Below are 13,289 nucleotides of genomic sequence, written 5' to 3'. Positions count from 1 at the left end.
TGTTTTACAAAATTTTGTTATAAACTGTATTGCATGATTGCATTGATATTCTAGGAGCAAGAAAAGGCAGCTGTTGTTTTTGAAGAATTTTTAGCGTCATTTGAGCCCAGCCAGAAGAGTGGAGTGAAAACCTTTGTCCGCGGAGGCATCGTGAATGCAACAAAAGGTCAGGACTTGCTACACTACCCCTCAGATCTAATTTTATTAGAATATGAAAATACTAAATACTGTGTGATTTTTGACATGCATACTAAAAAAAAAGTAAGAGCTCTTCGATACATTACAGAGCAGATCTCGAATACAAATAACTTCATCAATACAACCCTATCATTTAAATGTCACCTGCAAATTTAGCAGGAGGACTAAAGCTCAACTGCCTTAATTGTTAGTGTTTAAGGACTACTTTTCTTCTTGCAGATGAGGAAGCAGCAGAGGTTACCAAAAGTAGGCTTTATCGACCTCCCTCAAAGTTTGTTCCTCTATCTGAAGATGTTCCACAAGCATCATCTACAGAGAGCAAAAAGTCTGTAAGTCTGTAACCATGTGAATATCCAAATTTAGCTGTTGCATTTATTCAAAACCAAAAATCAGTGGCATGTACAATGGGTCCTCTGATTCATAGGCTTTTAAAAGAAAGCCAGAAGGAAAGAAGAAGAGTAACCTAGAGCTCTTCAAAGAGGAACTTAAGCTGTGAGTCTACACACAAGTTCCCCATGCAGTGTTTTGCTTAAACTCTGTCTTTTAAATAATATCCTTGTACGTCTGTTTTGAAAAATATATAGAATTCAAGAAGAGCGTGAGGAAAGACACAAAAGAAAGCAAAATGAACCAGCTGGTGGAGGAGGATACGGACTTCTGGAATCACCATTGTTAGGACGACCAAGTAAGAAACCTACCATACACTATATTGACAAACTCATTGGGACGCTGGACATTTCACCTACAAGAAGTCAAAACACAAGAAAATCTGGGATTAGTCCTGTACCTAATATGTTCTGTATGGGAACCCTTAAAGTTGCTCAGTCATGTTGCATAACTGTCCCTGCATTTGACTCTCGTGATGTTCATGATGGACAACTAATTTTGAACCAAAGTCAACGAGGTGAAGACTAAGTAGTGTAGTCCAACCCTTGATTGATTATTTTTTTTCAATTTGAAATAAGCACTGCCTCACTAAACCTCATTGTGTTCCACAGCATTTTATGATGACCCAACAGTGCCGACCACCACTAACTTATACATCAGCTGCATAAGTCCAAAGGTAAGCCTCACAGTAGACCACGTATTGACCTCATTGTAGCATTGCAGCTTACACAAAGCAAGCTGTTGTTTCTTAGATGAATGAGGAGATACTTTGCAAAGAGTTCGGTAAGTATGGTCCTCTGGCCAGCGTGAAGATAATGTGGCCCCGCACAGACGAGGAGCGCTGCAGGACTTCCAACAGAGCCTTTGTGGCTTTCATGACACGGAAAGATGCTGAGCGAGCTTTGGCAGCCCTTGATGGTACTTTTATAAACATGCTCCTATCTTCCATTATTCTCATAACAATGCCTGATAATGGTGGTTCTTTTGGGGGTTCTAGGTAAAGTGATTATGGGGTTTGAAATGAAGCTGGGATGGGGCAAACCAGCTCGAATTCCACCTCAGCCGCTGTACACTCCAGCAGGGGTGAGGGCTGCGCCGCCACCCCAGTCTGGTCTTCCTTTCAATGCTCAGCCAAGGGATCGCTTTCGAAATGACTTTACCAAACCCCTGGCCTTGTCCCAAGTAGATCTCCACAAGGTAACGTCTTGCTCTATTGGCTTTATGCATGCGCATGATATCAGAGCAGTATGCCAACTGGACACTTCATTGGGTACACCTGCACATTTCACGAGCAGTTTAAAAAAAAAAAAAAAAAAAAGTATCTACAAAGCACTTGGTGTTGATTTAAACTTTCAGGTTGTTATCAATTTAACAATATGTTTATACAATGTCTGACAGTGTCAGTCAAAACTGTGCATCATTATCTTTGTACAGGGAAAGAAACATTTTTATACATTTCGTGTTGACTCTGTTAGAGATTTCCAACGACTGTGCTGCGGGATAATTATCCAATTTCACTTACTGTAATTTCTCGTGTATAGTCCACACCCATGTATAATACCACCCCCAAAGTTGACCTCAAAATTCTGGAAAACCCTTCTACCTATGTATAATGCATTTTTACAATGCATGATTTTGCTTCTACCCATATGATCAAAACATGAAGTATTATGTGTTTTGTTAGTTTTTTTCAAATAATTATTCGAAGTTAAGTACTTTATTTGAACACGTAATACTATCTTTTTATTTACTTGCTCTTATTTTGAAATTCACAGCCCTACTTTTATTTAGTAAATGAGAAAACACGCAGTTATGCTCATATGTTTGATTACCCAAGCAGAATTTGTACAACCCCAATTCTAATGAAGTTGGGACGTTGTGTTAAACATAAATAAAAACAGAATACAATGATTTGCAAATCATGTTCAACCTATATTTAATTGAATACACTACAAAGACAAGATATTTAATGTTCAAACTGATAAACTTTATTGTTTTTAGCAAATAATCATGAACTTAGAATTTTATGGCTGCAACATGTTCCAAAAAAGCTGGGACAGGTGGCAAAAAAGACTGAGAAAGTTGAGGAATGCTAATCAAACACTTGTTTGGAACATCCCACAGGTGAACAGGCTAATTGGGAACAGGTGGGTGCCATGATTGAGTATAAAAGGAGCTTCGCTGGATTGCTCAGTCATTCACAAGCAAATATGGGGCGAGGTTCACCTCTTTGTGAACAAGTGCGTGAGAAAATAGTCGAACAGTTTAAGGGTAATGTTCCTCAACGTACATGTTGGATTTATCTTCCCCAACATTATAAAAAATAGACACAAAAGGAATGAAGACACTGGTTTATTTTTCTCATGAGGAGGGCGTATGGGAGATTGTTCAGATCACAGTCTCTCAACACGCTCTAACCAATCTCTCCCGTCGCTCCTGCATTTATTTGAAAATAGGAGGGGTTTTCCCAGACATAATGTTCTAAACAATAAGACACAACACAAAACATTGGACCAACACCTGTCACGTCCCCGACCACATCCGATCACGTCCTTGGTCCAGGCGCCCTTCCATCGGATGATGCTGAGTCATCTTTTTGAAGGCGAGACATCTAAAATCGTCCATAATACTAATGCAAGCTAAGCAAATAAATGATAACTTCTAAAATATATTTAACAGTACATTTGCAAGGAATTTAGGGATTTCATCATCTACGGTCCATAATATCTTCAAAAGGTTCAGAGAATCTGGAGAAATCACTGTATGTAAGCGGCAAGGCCGAAAACCAACATTGAATGCCCGTGACCTTCGATCCCTGAGGCGGCACTGCATCAAAAACCGACATCAATGTGTAAAGGATATCGCCACATGGGTTCAGGAACACTTCAGAAAACCAATGTCAGTAAACACAGTTCGGCGCTACATCCATAAGTGCAACTTTAAACTCTACTATACAAAGCTATAGCCCCATTTATCAACAACACCCAGAAACGCCGCCGGCTTCTCTGGGCCCGAGCTCATCTAAGATGGACTGATGCAAAGTGGAAAAGTGTTCTGTGGTTCGACGAGTCCACATTTCAAATTGTTCTTGGAAATTGTGGTCGTGTCCTCCGGGCCAAAGGCACCATTAATGCTGAAAGGTACATAAAGGTTTTGGAGAAACATATGCTGCCATCCAAGCAACGTCTTTTTCATGGACGCCTCTGGTTATTTCAGCAAGACAATGCTAAACCACATTCTGCAGGTGTTACAACAGCGTGGCTTCGTAGTAAAAGAGTGCGGGTACTAGACTGGCCTGCCTGCAGTCCAGACCTGTCTCCCATTGAAAATGTGTGCCGCATTATGAAACATAAAATACGACAACGGAGACCCCGGACTGTAAAACAGCTGAAGCTGTACATCAAGCAAGAATGGGAAATAATTCCACATACAAAGCTTCGCCAATTAGGGTCCTCAGTTCCCAAACGTTTATTGAATGTTAAAAGAAAAGGTGATGTAACACAATGGTAAACATTACCCTGTCCCAGCTTTTTTGGAACGTGTTGCAGCCATAAAATTTAATGCTTATTATAAAGTTAATGATTATTTGCTAAAAACAATAAAGTTTATCAGTTTGAACATAACATATCTTGTCTTTGTAGTGTATTCAGTTAAATATAGGTTGAACATGATTTGCAAATCATTGTATTCTGTTCTTATTCGTTTAACACACGTTGTGTTAAACGAATAAGAACAACTTCCAACTTCATTGGAATTGGGGTTGTAAGATGGGTACAATTCTTTAAAGAAAACATGAAGGGCCAGGTGAAATGCATTTTTAATTTTATTTTAATGGGATTCAAATTAAACTGTCAAGCATTATCATTAAACAAAACATAACCATAAAGAAATTAATGATGGTTGTTGTTCAGTCATCAGTTGTATTTGGGGGAAAAAACACATTTCACAAATTCTGTCTGGGTATGTAAACTGATGAGGACAATTGTACATATATGCAGTCGTACGTATGCCTGTCATATTGGACTGAAAGTGTAGGCTACACCTTTCTCATAACCTCTAGGTGGCGAGGGCATATTGGAATGCAAGAGTTCAGCTTTTTCATAACCTCTAAATGGTGGCATACATGTATAAAATGTGGAAGTTTTTTTCCATTTTCCCCTATATCTATGTATAATGCGCACTATTGACTTTTGACAATTTTTTGGGGGGGGGAAATGAGCATTATACATGAGAAATTACAGTAATTGTTCCCAAATATTTTATTTATTCATGGCAAATAAAGTATCTTTATCTATCTATGCCAGCGATTTATACTGACAGGCAGATTGATATGAAATTCTATTCCACTAGATGGCAGAAGGAACATAATTAACCAGTGTATCCGCCTCTTGCTATTCATATAACAGAATACGTCGTGGCATTCGCAGAGTAAATTTGTGAGTTAACTGAGATGAGATCATATTTTTTTCAGTATACACTAGCATAGACTTTTTAATGACATTTATGTGGGTGGTGTGCCATGACATTTTAGAAATGTAAAATATGTGCCTTGGCTCAATAAAAATTGGGAAAACTGCTTGTAGATTTTGCAGGTGTACCTAATGTGATGGCCATTCAGAATCAGTGTTAGTTTGTAAAAGAACAACACATAAGTGAAGGTTACTTTTCTTGAAAAATAAAGCCTCACTTTTAGAAAGGGGACTGTCATCATCTAGTTTTGACATTTAACAAGTTGTAATTAAGTAGCACGGTGACCGACTGGTTAGAGCGTCTGCCTCACAGTTCTGAGGACTGGGGTTCAAATCCCGTCCCCGCCTGTGTGGAGTTTGCATGTTCTCCCCGTGCCTGCGTGGGTTTTCTCCGGGCACTCCGGTTTCCTCCCACATCCCAAAAACATGAATGGTAGGTTAATTGAAGACTCTAAATTTCCCTTAGGTGTGAATGTGAGTGTGAATGGTTGTTTGTTTATGTGTGCCTTGCGATTGGCTGGCAACCAGTTCAGGGTGTACCCCGCCTCCTGCCCGAAGATACCTGGGATAGGCTCCAGCACGCCCGCGACCCTTGTGAGGATAAGCGGCTCAGAAAATGGATGGATGGATGGATAATTAAGTAGTGAAAGGTGTGACCTCTTATACAATAGATATATGCTCTGGAGGCCAAACTGTATATTTGTCAGCTCAGTGTATTGAAGACCGTAGTATATCATTGAAATTTTTTTGACTACATTATATAACCAAGGGCCAAGATGAAGCATACATCAACTGTTAGAATTATCTTCAGCCTTCATTCATTGTAAGGTAACGCAGTAGAAAATCTTTGCCACACTTACCCCCTACTCCCCTTGCTCTCAGTATGAATGTCATCGTTTCAATGCTGTATGTATCCTGCAGTGTTTCATCTGTTCAAATACTCACATTTGTCATATTTTCACTATTTGGTTTGACTTCACAAACAGACTCTGTCCGAAGCCGTAGTCAAAGTGGTTATCCCGACCGAAAGGTACACACACTCTTCCTCCTACGACTGACCAGCTGTTAGAACACAAGTGATAGGACAGAGGCAGGTGCTCTAACATTTTCATTAAGATCAAACTTTGACAATAAAAAAAACAACATAACTTAATTATAACTTAATCATGTCACATCGCCTCTAATTTAAGTATAGTTTTTCTTGATAGTTCATCAACTAGTGGTCTTCACGCTTAAGAAAAATCCATGCTCTGATTAATCACTGAGTGCGTAGTCTACTTGAACAAATATAGGACTATAAATGCCACATATCAAATAGGCCTCCTTTTTCACCTCAAGGAAAAAACAGGTGATCATTGACTATGACTGATACCACCATGTGTTGTGATAAACAACACATATCACCAGCAGGGCAGACATGGCATAAAGTACTGTCTGGAAATTTTAAGAAAGCATGCATGAGTGCAAATAAAGGCTTCCCTCATAAAAAAAAGCCATACCCTTAATAGACAGGTGGTAAATAAACACCCTTGGCCACTGTATGAGAAAGTAAAGTATTTGTATTTTCTCACCTTTTTTAAAATCGTATGTCCTGACAAAGGAGTGCCACTCAAGTAATAATAGATGAAGACATTACCAATGCATTACCACTACAGCAAGAAAGCAGTCAAACATAGCAAAACAAGCCCTACAAATCAGTGCCTTAAAAATGTCAAAAATATCTTTGTAAGAAAGAATTAAGGAATTTAGTCCAAGCCATGACATAAGATGTGCACCTGAATATTAAGTATTTTGGGATAAAATCATGACTCTAGCTAGGTTATACACTCTCCGGACACATAATCTCTTATACACTCATATAAATATGCTTTTGTTTGCTACAGTGAGTCTTAACCTTATGTCACGTCTAAGGGCGCTTTTGCTGAGCCCTTATGGACTTTTTTGCAAAGCATCATATGGCAAATTAAATATTGTTTTTATTCACTAGAGACAAGATAAAGATCCTTAGTACTAGTCGAAACTAGTCATTGAATGTTGAATAGGCAAATCCGAATGAATGTCTAATGCTGTTTGTTGCTGGGGGATTATTTTTACCTCTTTAACTGAGCCAGAAATAAATTATCCGAGTGTGTCCCACGTGTTGTAGAGAGAAGTGACCGTGCACTTTAGTGAAACGGGGTACCCTTTTTTTAGACAGGCAAATATTTTCGCTCCACATTTTCAAACAGTAAATGCTTTGACAAGGACCGATGCCATTAGACTAGAGCAAAGAGCCAGCCTGCAGTTTGCACGGGTCACTGACTCAGTGTAAAGAGGTATTAAGAGATCTTCCCTCCCTACCGGAACTGAGACAGAGAGAACATTGAAGGTTTGACGTAAATAAATTACTTTCTGTTTCTCCACCCCACAGAAATTTATTATTCCTCATCCATCGAATGATAGAGTTTGTGGTGCGTGAAGGTCCTTTGTTTGAAGCCATGATAATGAACAAAGAAAAAAACAACTCAGAGTACAGGTACAAATAATGCTGTATGTTTGTTGAAACAGTTAAGCCTGTGAGGTACCGATCATTTTATTTTTTATTTTTTGGCTCAGCTTCCTTTTTGACAACAAGAGTCAAAACCACGTTTACTATCGCTGGAAACTATTCTCCATCCTCCAGGTATTTATGTATATTTGATATCACTCACTTCCTGTAAATATGTTAAGGTATTGTGGATGTAATTTGCTATAAAACTGTACTGAATCATACTGAGAGTTGATTGTAATTATATATTCTTCCACCCACATTCCAAAATGTATACATGTTAGGTCCATTGAAGACTCTAAATTGTCCATAGATCTGAATTTCAGTGGTTGTTTATATGTAGCAACTCTCACCTAAATTCAGCTGGGATAGGCTCAAGCCCACCTGCAACGCTAATGAGTTAAGGACTATAGAAAACGAATGGATAGAATGTGCATCAGGTGTACGGTTAGGGCCGTTTTTTTTTTTTTTTATAAAAGCAATTTTGATAGTATCAATGCTTTCTCCATTAACATGAATCCCTAAATGTGTGAGTGTATTTCACCTTCACTTCCTCAGGGAGAGTCCCTGACCAAATGGAGGACCACAGATTTCCGTATGTTCCGCGGAGGCTCCCTTTGGAGGCCCCCTGTCCTCAACAGCTACATAGACTGGGATGAGGAAGAGGAAGTAGGGGAGGAGGTCGCTTCTCCCGAGGAGGAGGTGAAGAAGGGACAGCTCAGAACCGAGTGAGTATGCCAAGCAGGTGTAGTGAAATTTAGCCCTGCAAACTTGTAAAGAGGTATGTCAGGACTCGGCGATAGGGTCTTAGAATGAAGTCTCATGTTTTTTGTTTTTTTTTCTCACAAAAATAACATTTCCGATTTTAAAAACGATTTTTTTTTTGTATATGCGGGACACCCTTTGAACTATGGAAGCTGAAAAAAAATAAAATTTATTAAAATAAATATTCCTGACAAATACATTCGTATTGTTATATAAAATTGATTAATCGTCCAGCCTTAAGTGACATTTATTTTTCTCTTAAAAATCAAACCACGCACTCAGGCACAAGCAGAGGCTGGAGGAGCTGCTTCAAGAGCTCACTCCCAGCAGAGGAGACATCGCCGATGCCATGCTCTTCTGTCTTGAACGAGCAGACGCAGCGGAGGAAGTCGTGGGACACGTCACTGAGTCATTCGCCTCGCCTCGGACCTCCCTTCAGAAGAAGGCAATTTTTTTCTCCGTTATTTTTATTTTAAAGACGTACATAATACAGTGAACCCCAGTTTAGAGAGACTATATTAAAAAAAAGCTTTTTTTTTTTTTTTTTTAAACAGTTTGACCCCTCCTACACGTTTTCAACAAACTTGAAAGCCCACATTTAAAAGTATACGTTACTGTTCTCACGCTCTCATTCTCTTGCACGCACAGTTTTCCAAAGAGGCAAAACATGCTTGCTGCAAGCTGTTTGTCACTCCCAGTTGAAGTTTATTGAAAAACTGACGCGTAAAACAACAGATAATTAAAGATGGTATATTTAAACATCAAAATGTTGAACAAAAACAGAATTTTCGTCAAATAAAACTCTGCTAGCCGAATGCTAACATATAATGAGGAACACCATAGATCGGCTAATGGAAATTAGCATCATGGTAATTATAAACCTTCAAACAGCTGCTATATTAACAGACACGGAGTAGCAACACACAAAGAGGATACAACAACACTCAAAGGGATATACAGTATTCTCTCTGCTCTTTGGAAAACTAGGATATTATTGGCATTTACTTGAGGACTCTAAATTTGGACTTGCCTGTAAAAGCCATAATAAACGATCATTTAAAAGTTTTCAATATAGCGAGGATGTGATTAACTGTCATATAGTGGGGGAACACTGTACATGGTATTTTTAGCATGATTTCCTGTCAACAACTGTTAACCTCTCTACTTTTGCTCCAGTAGATCGCCAGCTTGTACCTCGTATCAGACATTTTGTACAACTCCAGTGCCAAAGTAGCTGGGGCATCATATTATCGGAAACAGTAAGAGATGTGCCTTTTATTCATTCTTTTATGGTCTACTTATTGTTGTTTTCTGTTATTTAATATTAGTTATTTTTATAACTATTATTTTGATGATTTATTTTTAGTTTCGAACCAAAGCTATCACAGATATTTGGAGTGCTTCATGAAGCGTACAAAAACATACAAGCGAGACTGCAAGCTGAACAGTTTAAGGTAACAAACAATGTCTTCACAGATGACCATATTTTACTAAGAAAAAATCAAAACATTATTACTTTGCCTCCTATAGCAAAAGGTCACAAGTTGTTTTCGAGCTTGGGAGGACTGGGCCATATATCCGCAGCCTTATCTTATCCACCTTCAAAACATCTTCCTGGGCTTTGCCAAAGCTGGAGAGGAGTTGACAGAAGTGGTAGAAGTGAGTGGCAAGTGTGCTCTTCCTTTCATCGGACATGTATGCAGTATGCAAATGACTTAATGCTCTTCTTTTAGGAACCTGCCTTTAAACTTGATGGCGCACCAATGGCCGGTGCTCTTATAGACGGGGTGCCTTTGTGCAAAGGGCCAGCGGATGACCTTGACGGCTGCCCCATGGGCTGGGACCCTCTGGACGGCATTCCTGTTGACGACATAGACGGCGTTCCCTTGGGAAGTGCCATCGATGACATTGACGGAATGCCACGTGAGTAGAAAACTGGGCTGTTATGTATGCATGGTGTGTGACTCCAAGCGTGTCAGTGTCCTGACCAAGCTCCCCTTTGTCTTCAGTGGATGACACCAAGGTGGCTCTCTCCAGAGGACCTTTGTCCAAGTGGGAGAAGACAGCTGATGAGGGGACTTTCTCGCAAGGTAACACAGCTCACAAATCTCCTCTACAGAGCACGGATTGTAACATTTCTCCTTTCTCTTTCAGCCTTGCCGGCGTCCAAGTGGAGCACTGCGTCAAGCAGGGACAATGACAATAAAGTGAATGTAAGGTAAGGTCCTCCTCTGTCATTGTTTTGCTTTATCTTCAGTCTGTCGACACATTTCAAAAGCAGTCAGCGTCGACACGGTTCTTTCTTCTATCATGAACAGTGTCAACTCACTGGATGGAGGCAACACAGAGAGTGACAGCAGTGATGACTCTAGCAGTTCCCCCAAACATGACAACTCACATTTCCAGAGCTCACTCAGAAGTTTTCAAATGTCTGAAACCCAAAGAAAAAAGCTGAGGGAGCTGGAAGTAAGTGAATCTTTCTGAAATTGTCATTAGCCAATCAATCTGTGTATCATTTCTTTCCATTTTCAGTTGACAATCAAAAATGAAAAACTGCTCATCTTATTACTTTTCTAACTCAGATTTTTCATAATCCAATGTTAGCTTTATATGAAAAATCTGAAATTGCAAAATGGGCTAGTTAGCTGAAGTTTAATATTTAATTGGTCATGTTTACAAGACCCTGAAGTTTGATAATGAGCATCACTAAAGATACTTTAGCTTGTTAGCCACCTAAATAAGTCAGCTGTACAGTAGTGATTGACACTCCACCCCAATAGGGGTTTGCAATTGCATACAGATGCCACAAGATGGTGCCACTTAAAACACAGGTTCTTAAAGCTTAACACCATGCATCTAGTATATACACAATCATGACCCTTTGTTACATAAAAAAATATATATTCAGTAATTAAAATATTCAACACACACTAACCACCTTCACATGAGGCTCATCATTAGTATTGCCCAGCATACTAGCCTGAACAACAGGCTAGCATAAACCAATTTGACATCACACACGGGTAAACAAATGTGCGCACGAGCACTTTATACAAATGTTATTAAGTTATAAATTCACCTTTTGACTTTCAACCACAAATGTTAGGGAATACAGGTGAATTGTAATGGCAAAAGGACTACACTGCCAATCAGTTGCTGCATCGGGAGTGAAACGTAAACATACTTTCAGTTACTGTTTTGCAGTAGATTAGGTATATTCAAGGACCACCCAAAAAAAAGGGCCCAACTGAAATAAAACTATGACTGAATATAAAATTAACACCAAGATTCCACCAGATGGCGCCTTATGCATTTATGGGGACAAACGGTTCCTCACGATTAATTCAGTGTGGACATGATCGGACAGACAATGGTGAAAGTATTATCTGTGTCAGATAAAGTGCGAAGCTGGCAACAGTAATGCTTCAAACACATTTGCCCTTGATATGATGTGGCTGATGGATTATTTAAAGGCAGCTGGTCACGATCTGGACTGATTGTGGCGGCTACCAGCCTAGTGCAGAGGTCTCCAACCCATGGCTCCCGAGCCGCATGTTAAATATTCAATGTTCAATCCTTCTGCTGTGGCTCTCTGTGATTTTTGGAAAATAAATAGTATTTAATTGAAATTTGTTTTTCTTTTCAAATGTAATTCATATACTCACCCTAGATGTCAAAAGGGTTATGTGGCTCCCACTTTTTATTTTTTCCCTCTCTCTATGGGAAGTGATCCAAAGGGCTCTAGTTTGAGTATTTTAAGTTGCCGACCCTGGGCTAGCGCTTCTTTACCATTGCTAACTACTAAAAATTCCGGGTCACATAAACCTGACCGATTTTGGGACTGAGCCTAAAAATATAACTATGAATCAGGCGTTTTCTGTGTTGCATTCAAAAAGACAAGTAACAAATAATCACTTGTTCATCATTTGAACAACTGATTAAATTTCTCTATTGAAAGTCAAAATTATCTTCCACCTACATAAGAGTAAACTGGTTTTAACATAACCTCTGTAACTCAGTTGAAGGTTATGAAGTTCCAAGATGAGCTGGAAAGTGGCAAGAGGCAGAGGAAGTCTGACATGAGCATCCAACAGCAGGTGGAGCATTACAGGAACAAACTGCTGCAGAAGGTATTTGAAACACGAGAGCACTCTTGAGAAAGAAAAACAACTGCTCAGTAAGATAAATATTTCTTTAATGACAAATTTTGTATTAGCAACACTGACTAAGGTACAGATGAGTACAATTAGAGGAGCACAAGAATGTAGCTCAGTGGGTCTGTGAATGTTTCATAATGAACACACTGGACATAAAGAACCTGCTTGCTAACAAAAGTGTGTGTGTTTTAATGTTCTACTTTAGGAATTTGAAAATGATGACGATAAGCCTGAGCGATCGACATCCAAATCAAAAGAAAGGCCAACGGAGGACAGAAAGGACAAAAAGAAGAGCAAAAAAAGCGAAGATGGAGACAGACAACGGAGTCGTGATTCTGACAAGCGCAACCGAAAATCAAATAGCATCTCCCCTTTAAAGCAAGTGCCACGTGACGTTTGTATTGTGGAAAGAATATACCAATCATGAGTTATATTCTCAAAGTGATCCTGTCTCTCTCCCCCCCACCCCCACAAGGTGTCCCAGACAGTCCAAACGGTCCCGATCTCCATCTCCAGAGCGGAGGTCCCGGTCACAGTCCCCACATCGCTCCCACAAGAAGACAAAGAAGAGTAAACATTGACTCTCACCTCCAGGCCTGCAATGGCTAGCCAGGGTCCACCACTCAAGGCGCTCCATTGTCTTGGTCCCAAACAAATACCCCCGCAAGATTCTGCTCTCTTTTGTAACATATTTGGACACTAATTATATTTTTCTTTCATGTTTGTTTACAAAATAATTTGAAATGTACAATGCGCAAACATTAAATCACTCTGTGATTATATGCA

General features: G+C 39.4%; 1 protein-coding gene across 2 annotated transcripts in view; it reads left to right on the top strand.

Moving 5' to 3' along the window:
* zgc:163098 (uncharacterized protein LOC100037380 homolog) overlaps positions 1–13,289 on the top strand; it is a 15,901-nt gene extending 2,612 nt beyond the window's left edge. For both annotated transcript variants that reach the window (XM_061751086.1, XM_061751087.1), the window contains exons 3-24: positions 55–166; positions 418–527; positions 623–690; positions 783–883; positions 1,197–1,261; positions 1,338–1,503; positions 1,583–1,782; positions 6,041–6,084; positions 7,465–7,569; positions 7,650–7,716; positions 8,140–8,309; positions 8,629–8,791; positions 9,526–9,605; positions 9,713–9,800; positions 9,877–10,005; positions 10,080–10,269; positions 10,356–10,436; positions 10,501–10,564; positions 10,665–10,812; positions 12,366–12,476; positions 12,709–12,881; positions 12,979–13,289. In XM_061751086.1, coding sequence (XP_061607070.1) covers positions 55–166; positions 418–527; positions 623–690; positions 783–883; positions 1,197–1,261; positions 1,338–1,503; positions 1,583–1,782; positions 6,041–6,084; positions 7,465–7,569; positions 7,650–7,716; positions 8,140–8,309; positions 8,629–8,791; positions 9,526–9,605; positions 9,713–9,800; positions 9,877–10,005; positions 10,080–10,269; positions 10,356–10,436; positions 10,501–10,564; positions 10,665–10,812; positions 12,366–12,476; positions 12,709–12,881; positions 12,979–13,084 — 2,541 coding nt within the window. In that variant the 3' untranslated portion in view covers positions 13,085–13,289. The remainder of the gene's footprint in view (positions 1–54; positions 167–417; positions 528–622; positions 691–782; positions 884–1,196; positions 1,262–1,337; positions 1,504–1,582; positions 1,783–6,040; positions 6,085–7,464; positions 7,570–7,649; positions 7,717–8,139; positions 8,310–8,628; positions 8,792–9,525; positions 9,606–9,712; positions 9,801–9,876; positions 10,006–10,079; positions 10,270–10,355; positions 10,437–10,500; positions 10,565–10,664; positions 10,813–12,365; positions 12,477–12,708; positions 12,882–12,978) is intronic.

This window comes from Phyllopteryx taeniolatus, chromosome 17 (assembly GCF_024500385.1).
Source record: "Phyllopteryx taeniolatus isolate TA_2022b chromosome 17, UOR_Ptae_1.2, whole genome shotgun sequence".
Lineage (NCBI taxonomy): Eukaryota > Metazoa > Chordata > Actinopteri > Syngnathiformes > Syngnathidae > Phyllopteryx > Phyllopteryx taeniolatus.
The sequence above is the reverse complement of the archived record's forward strand: the minus strand, read 5'-3'. Positions and strand labels throughout refer to the sequence as shown.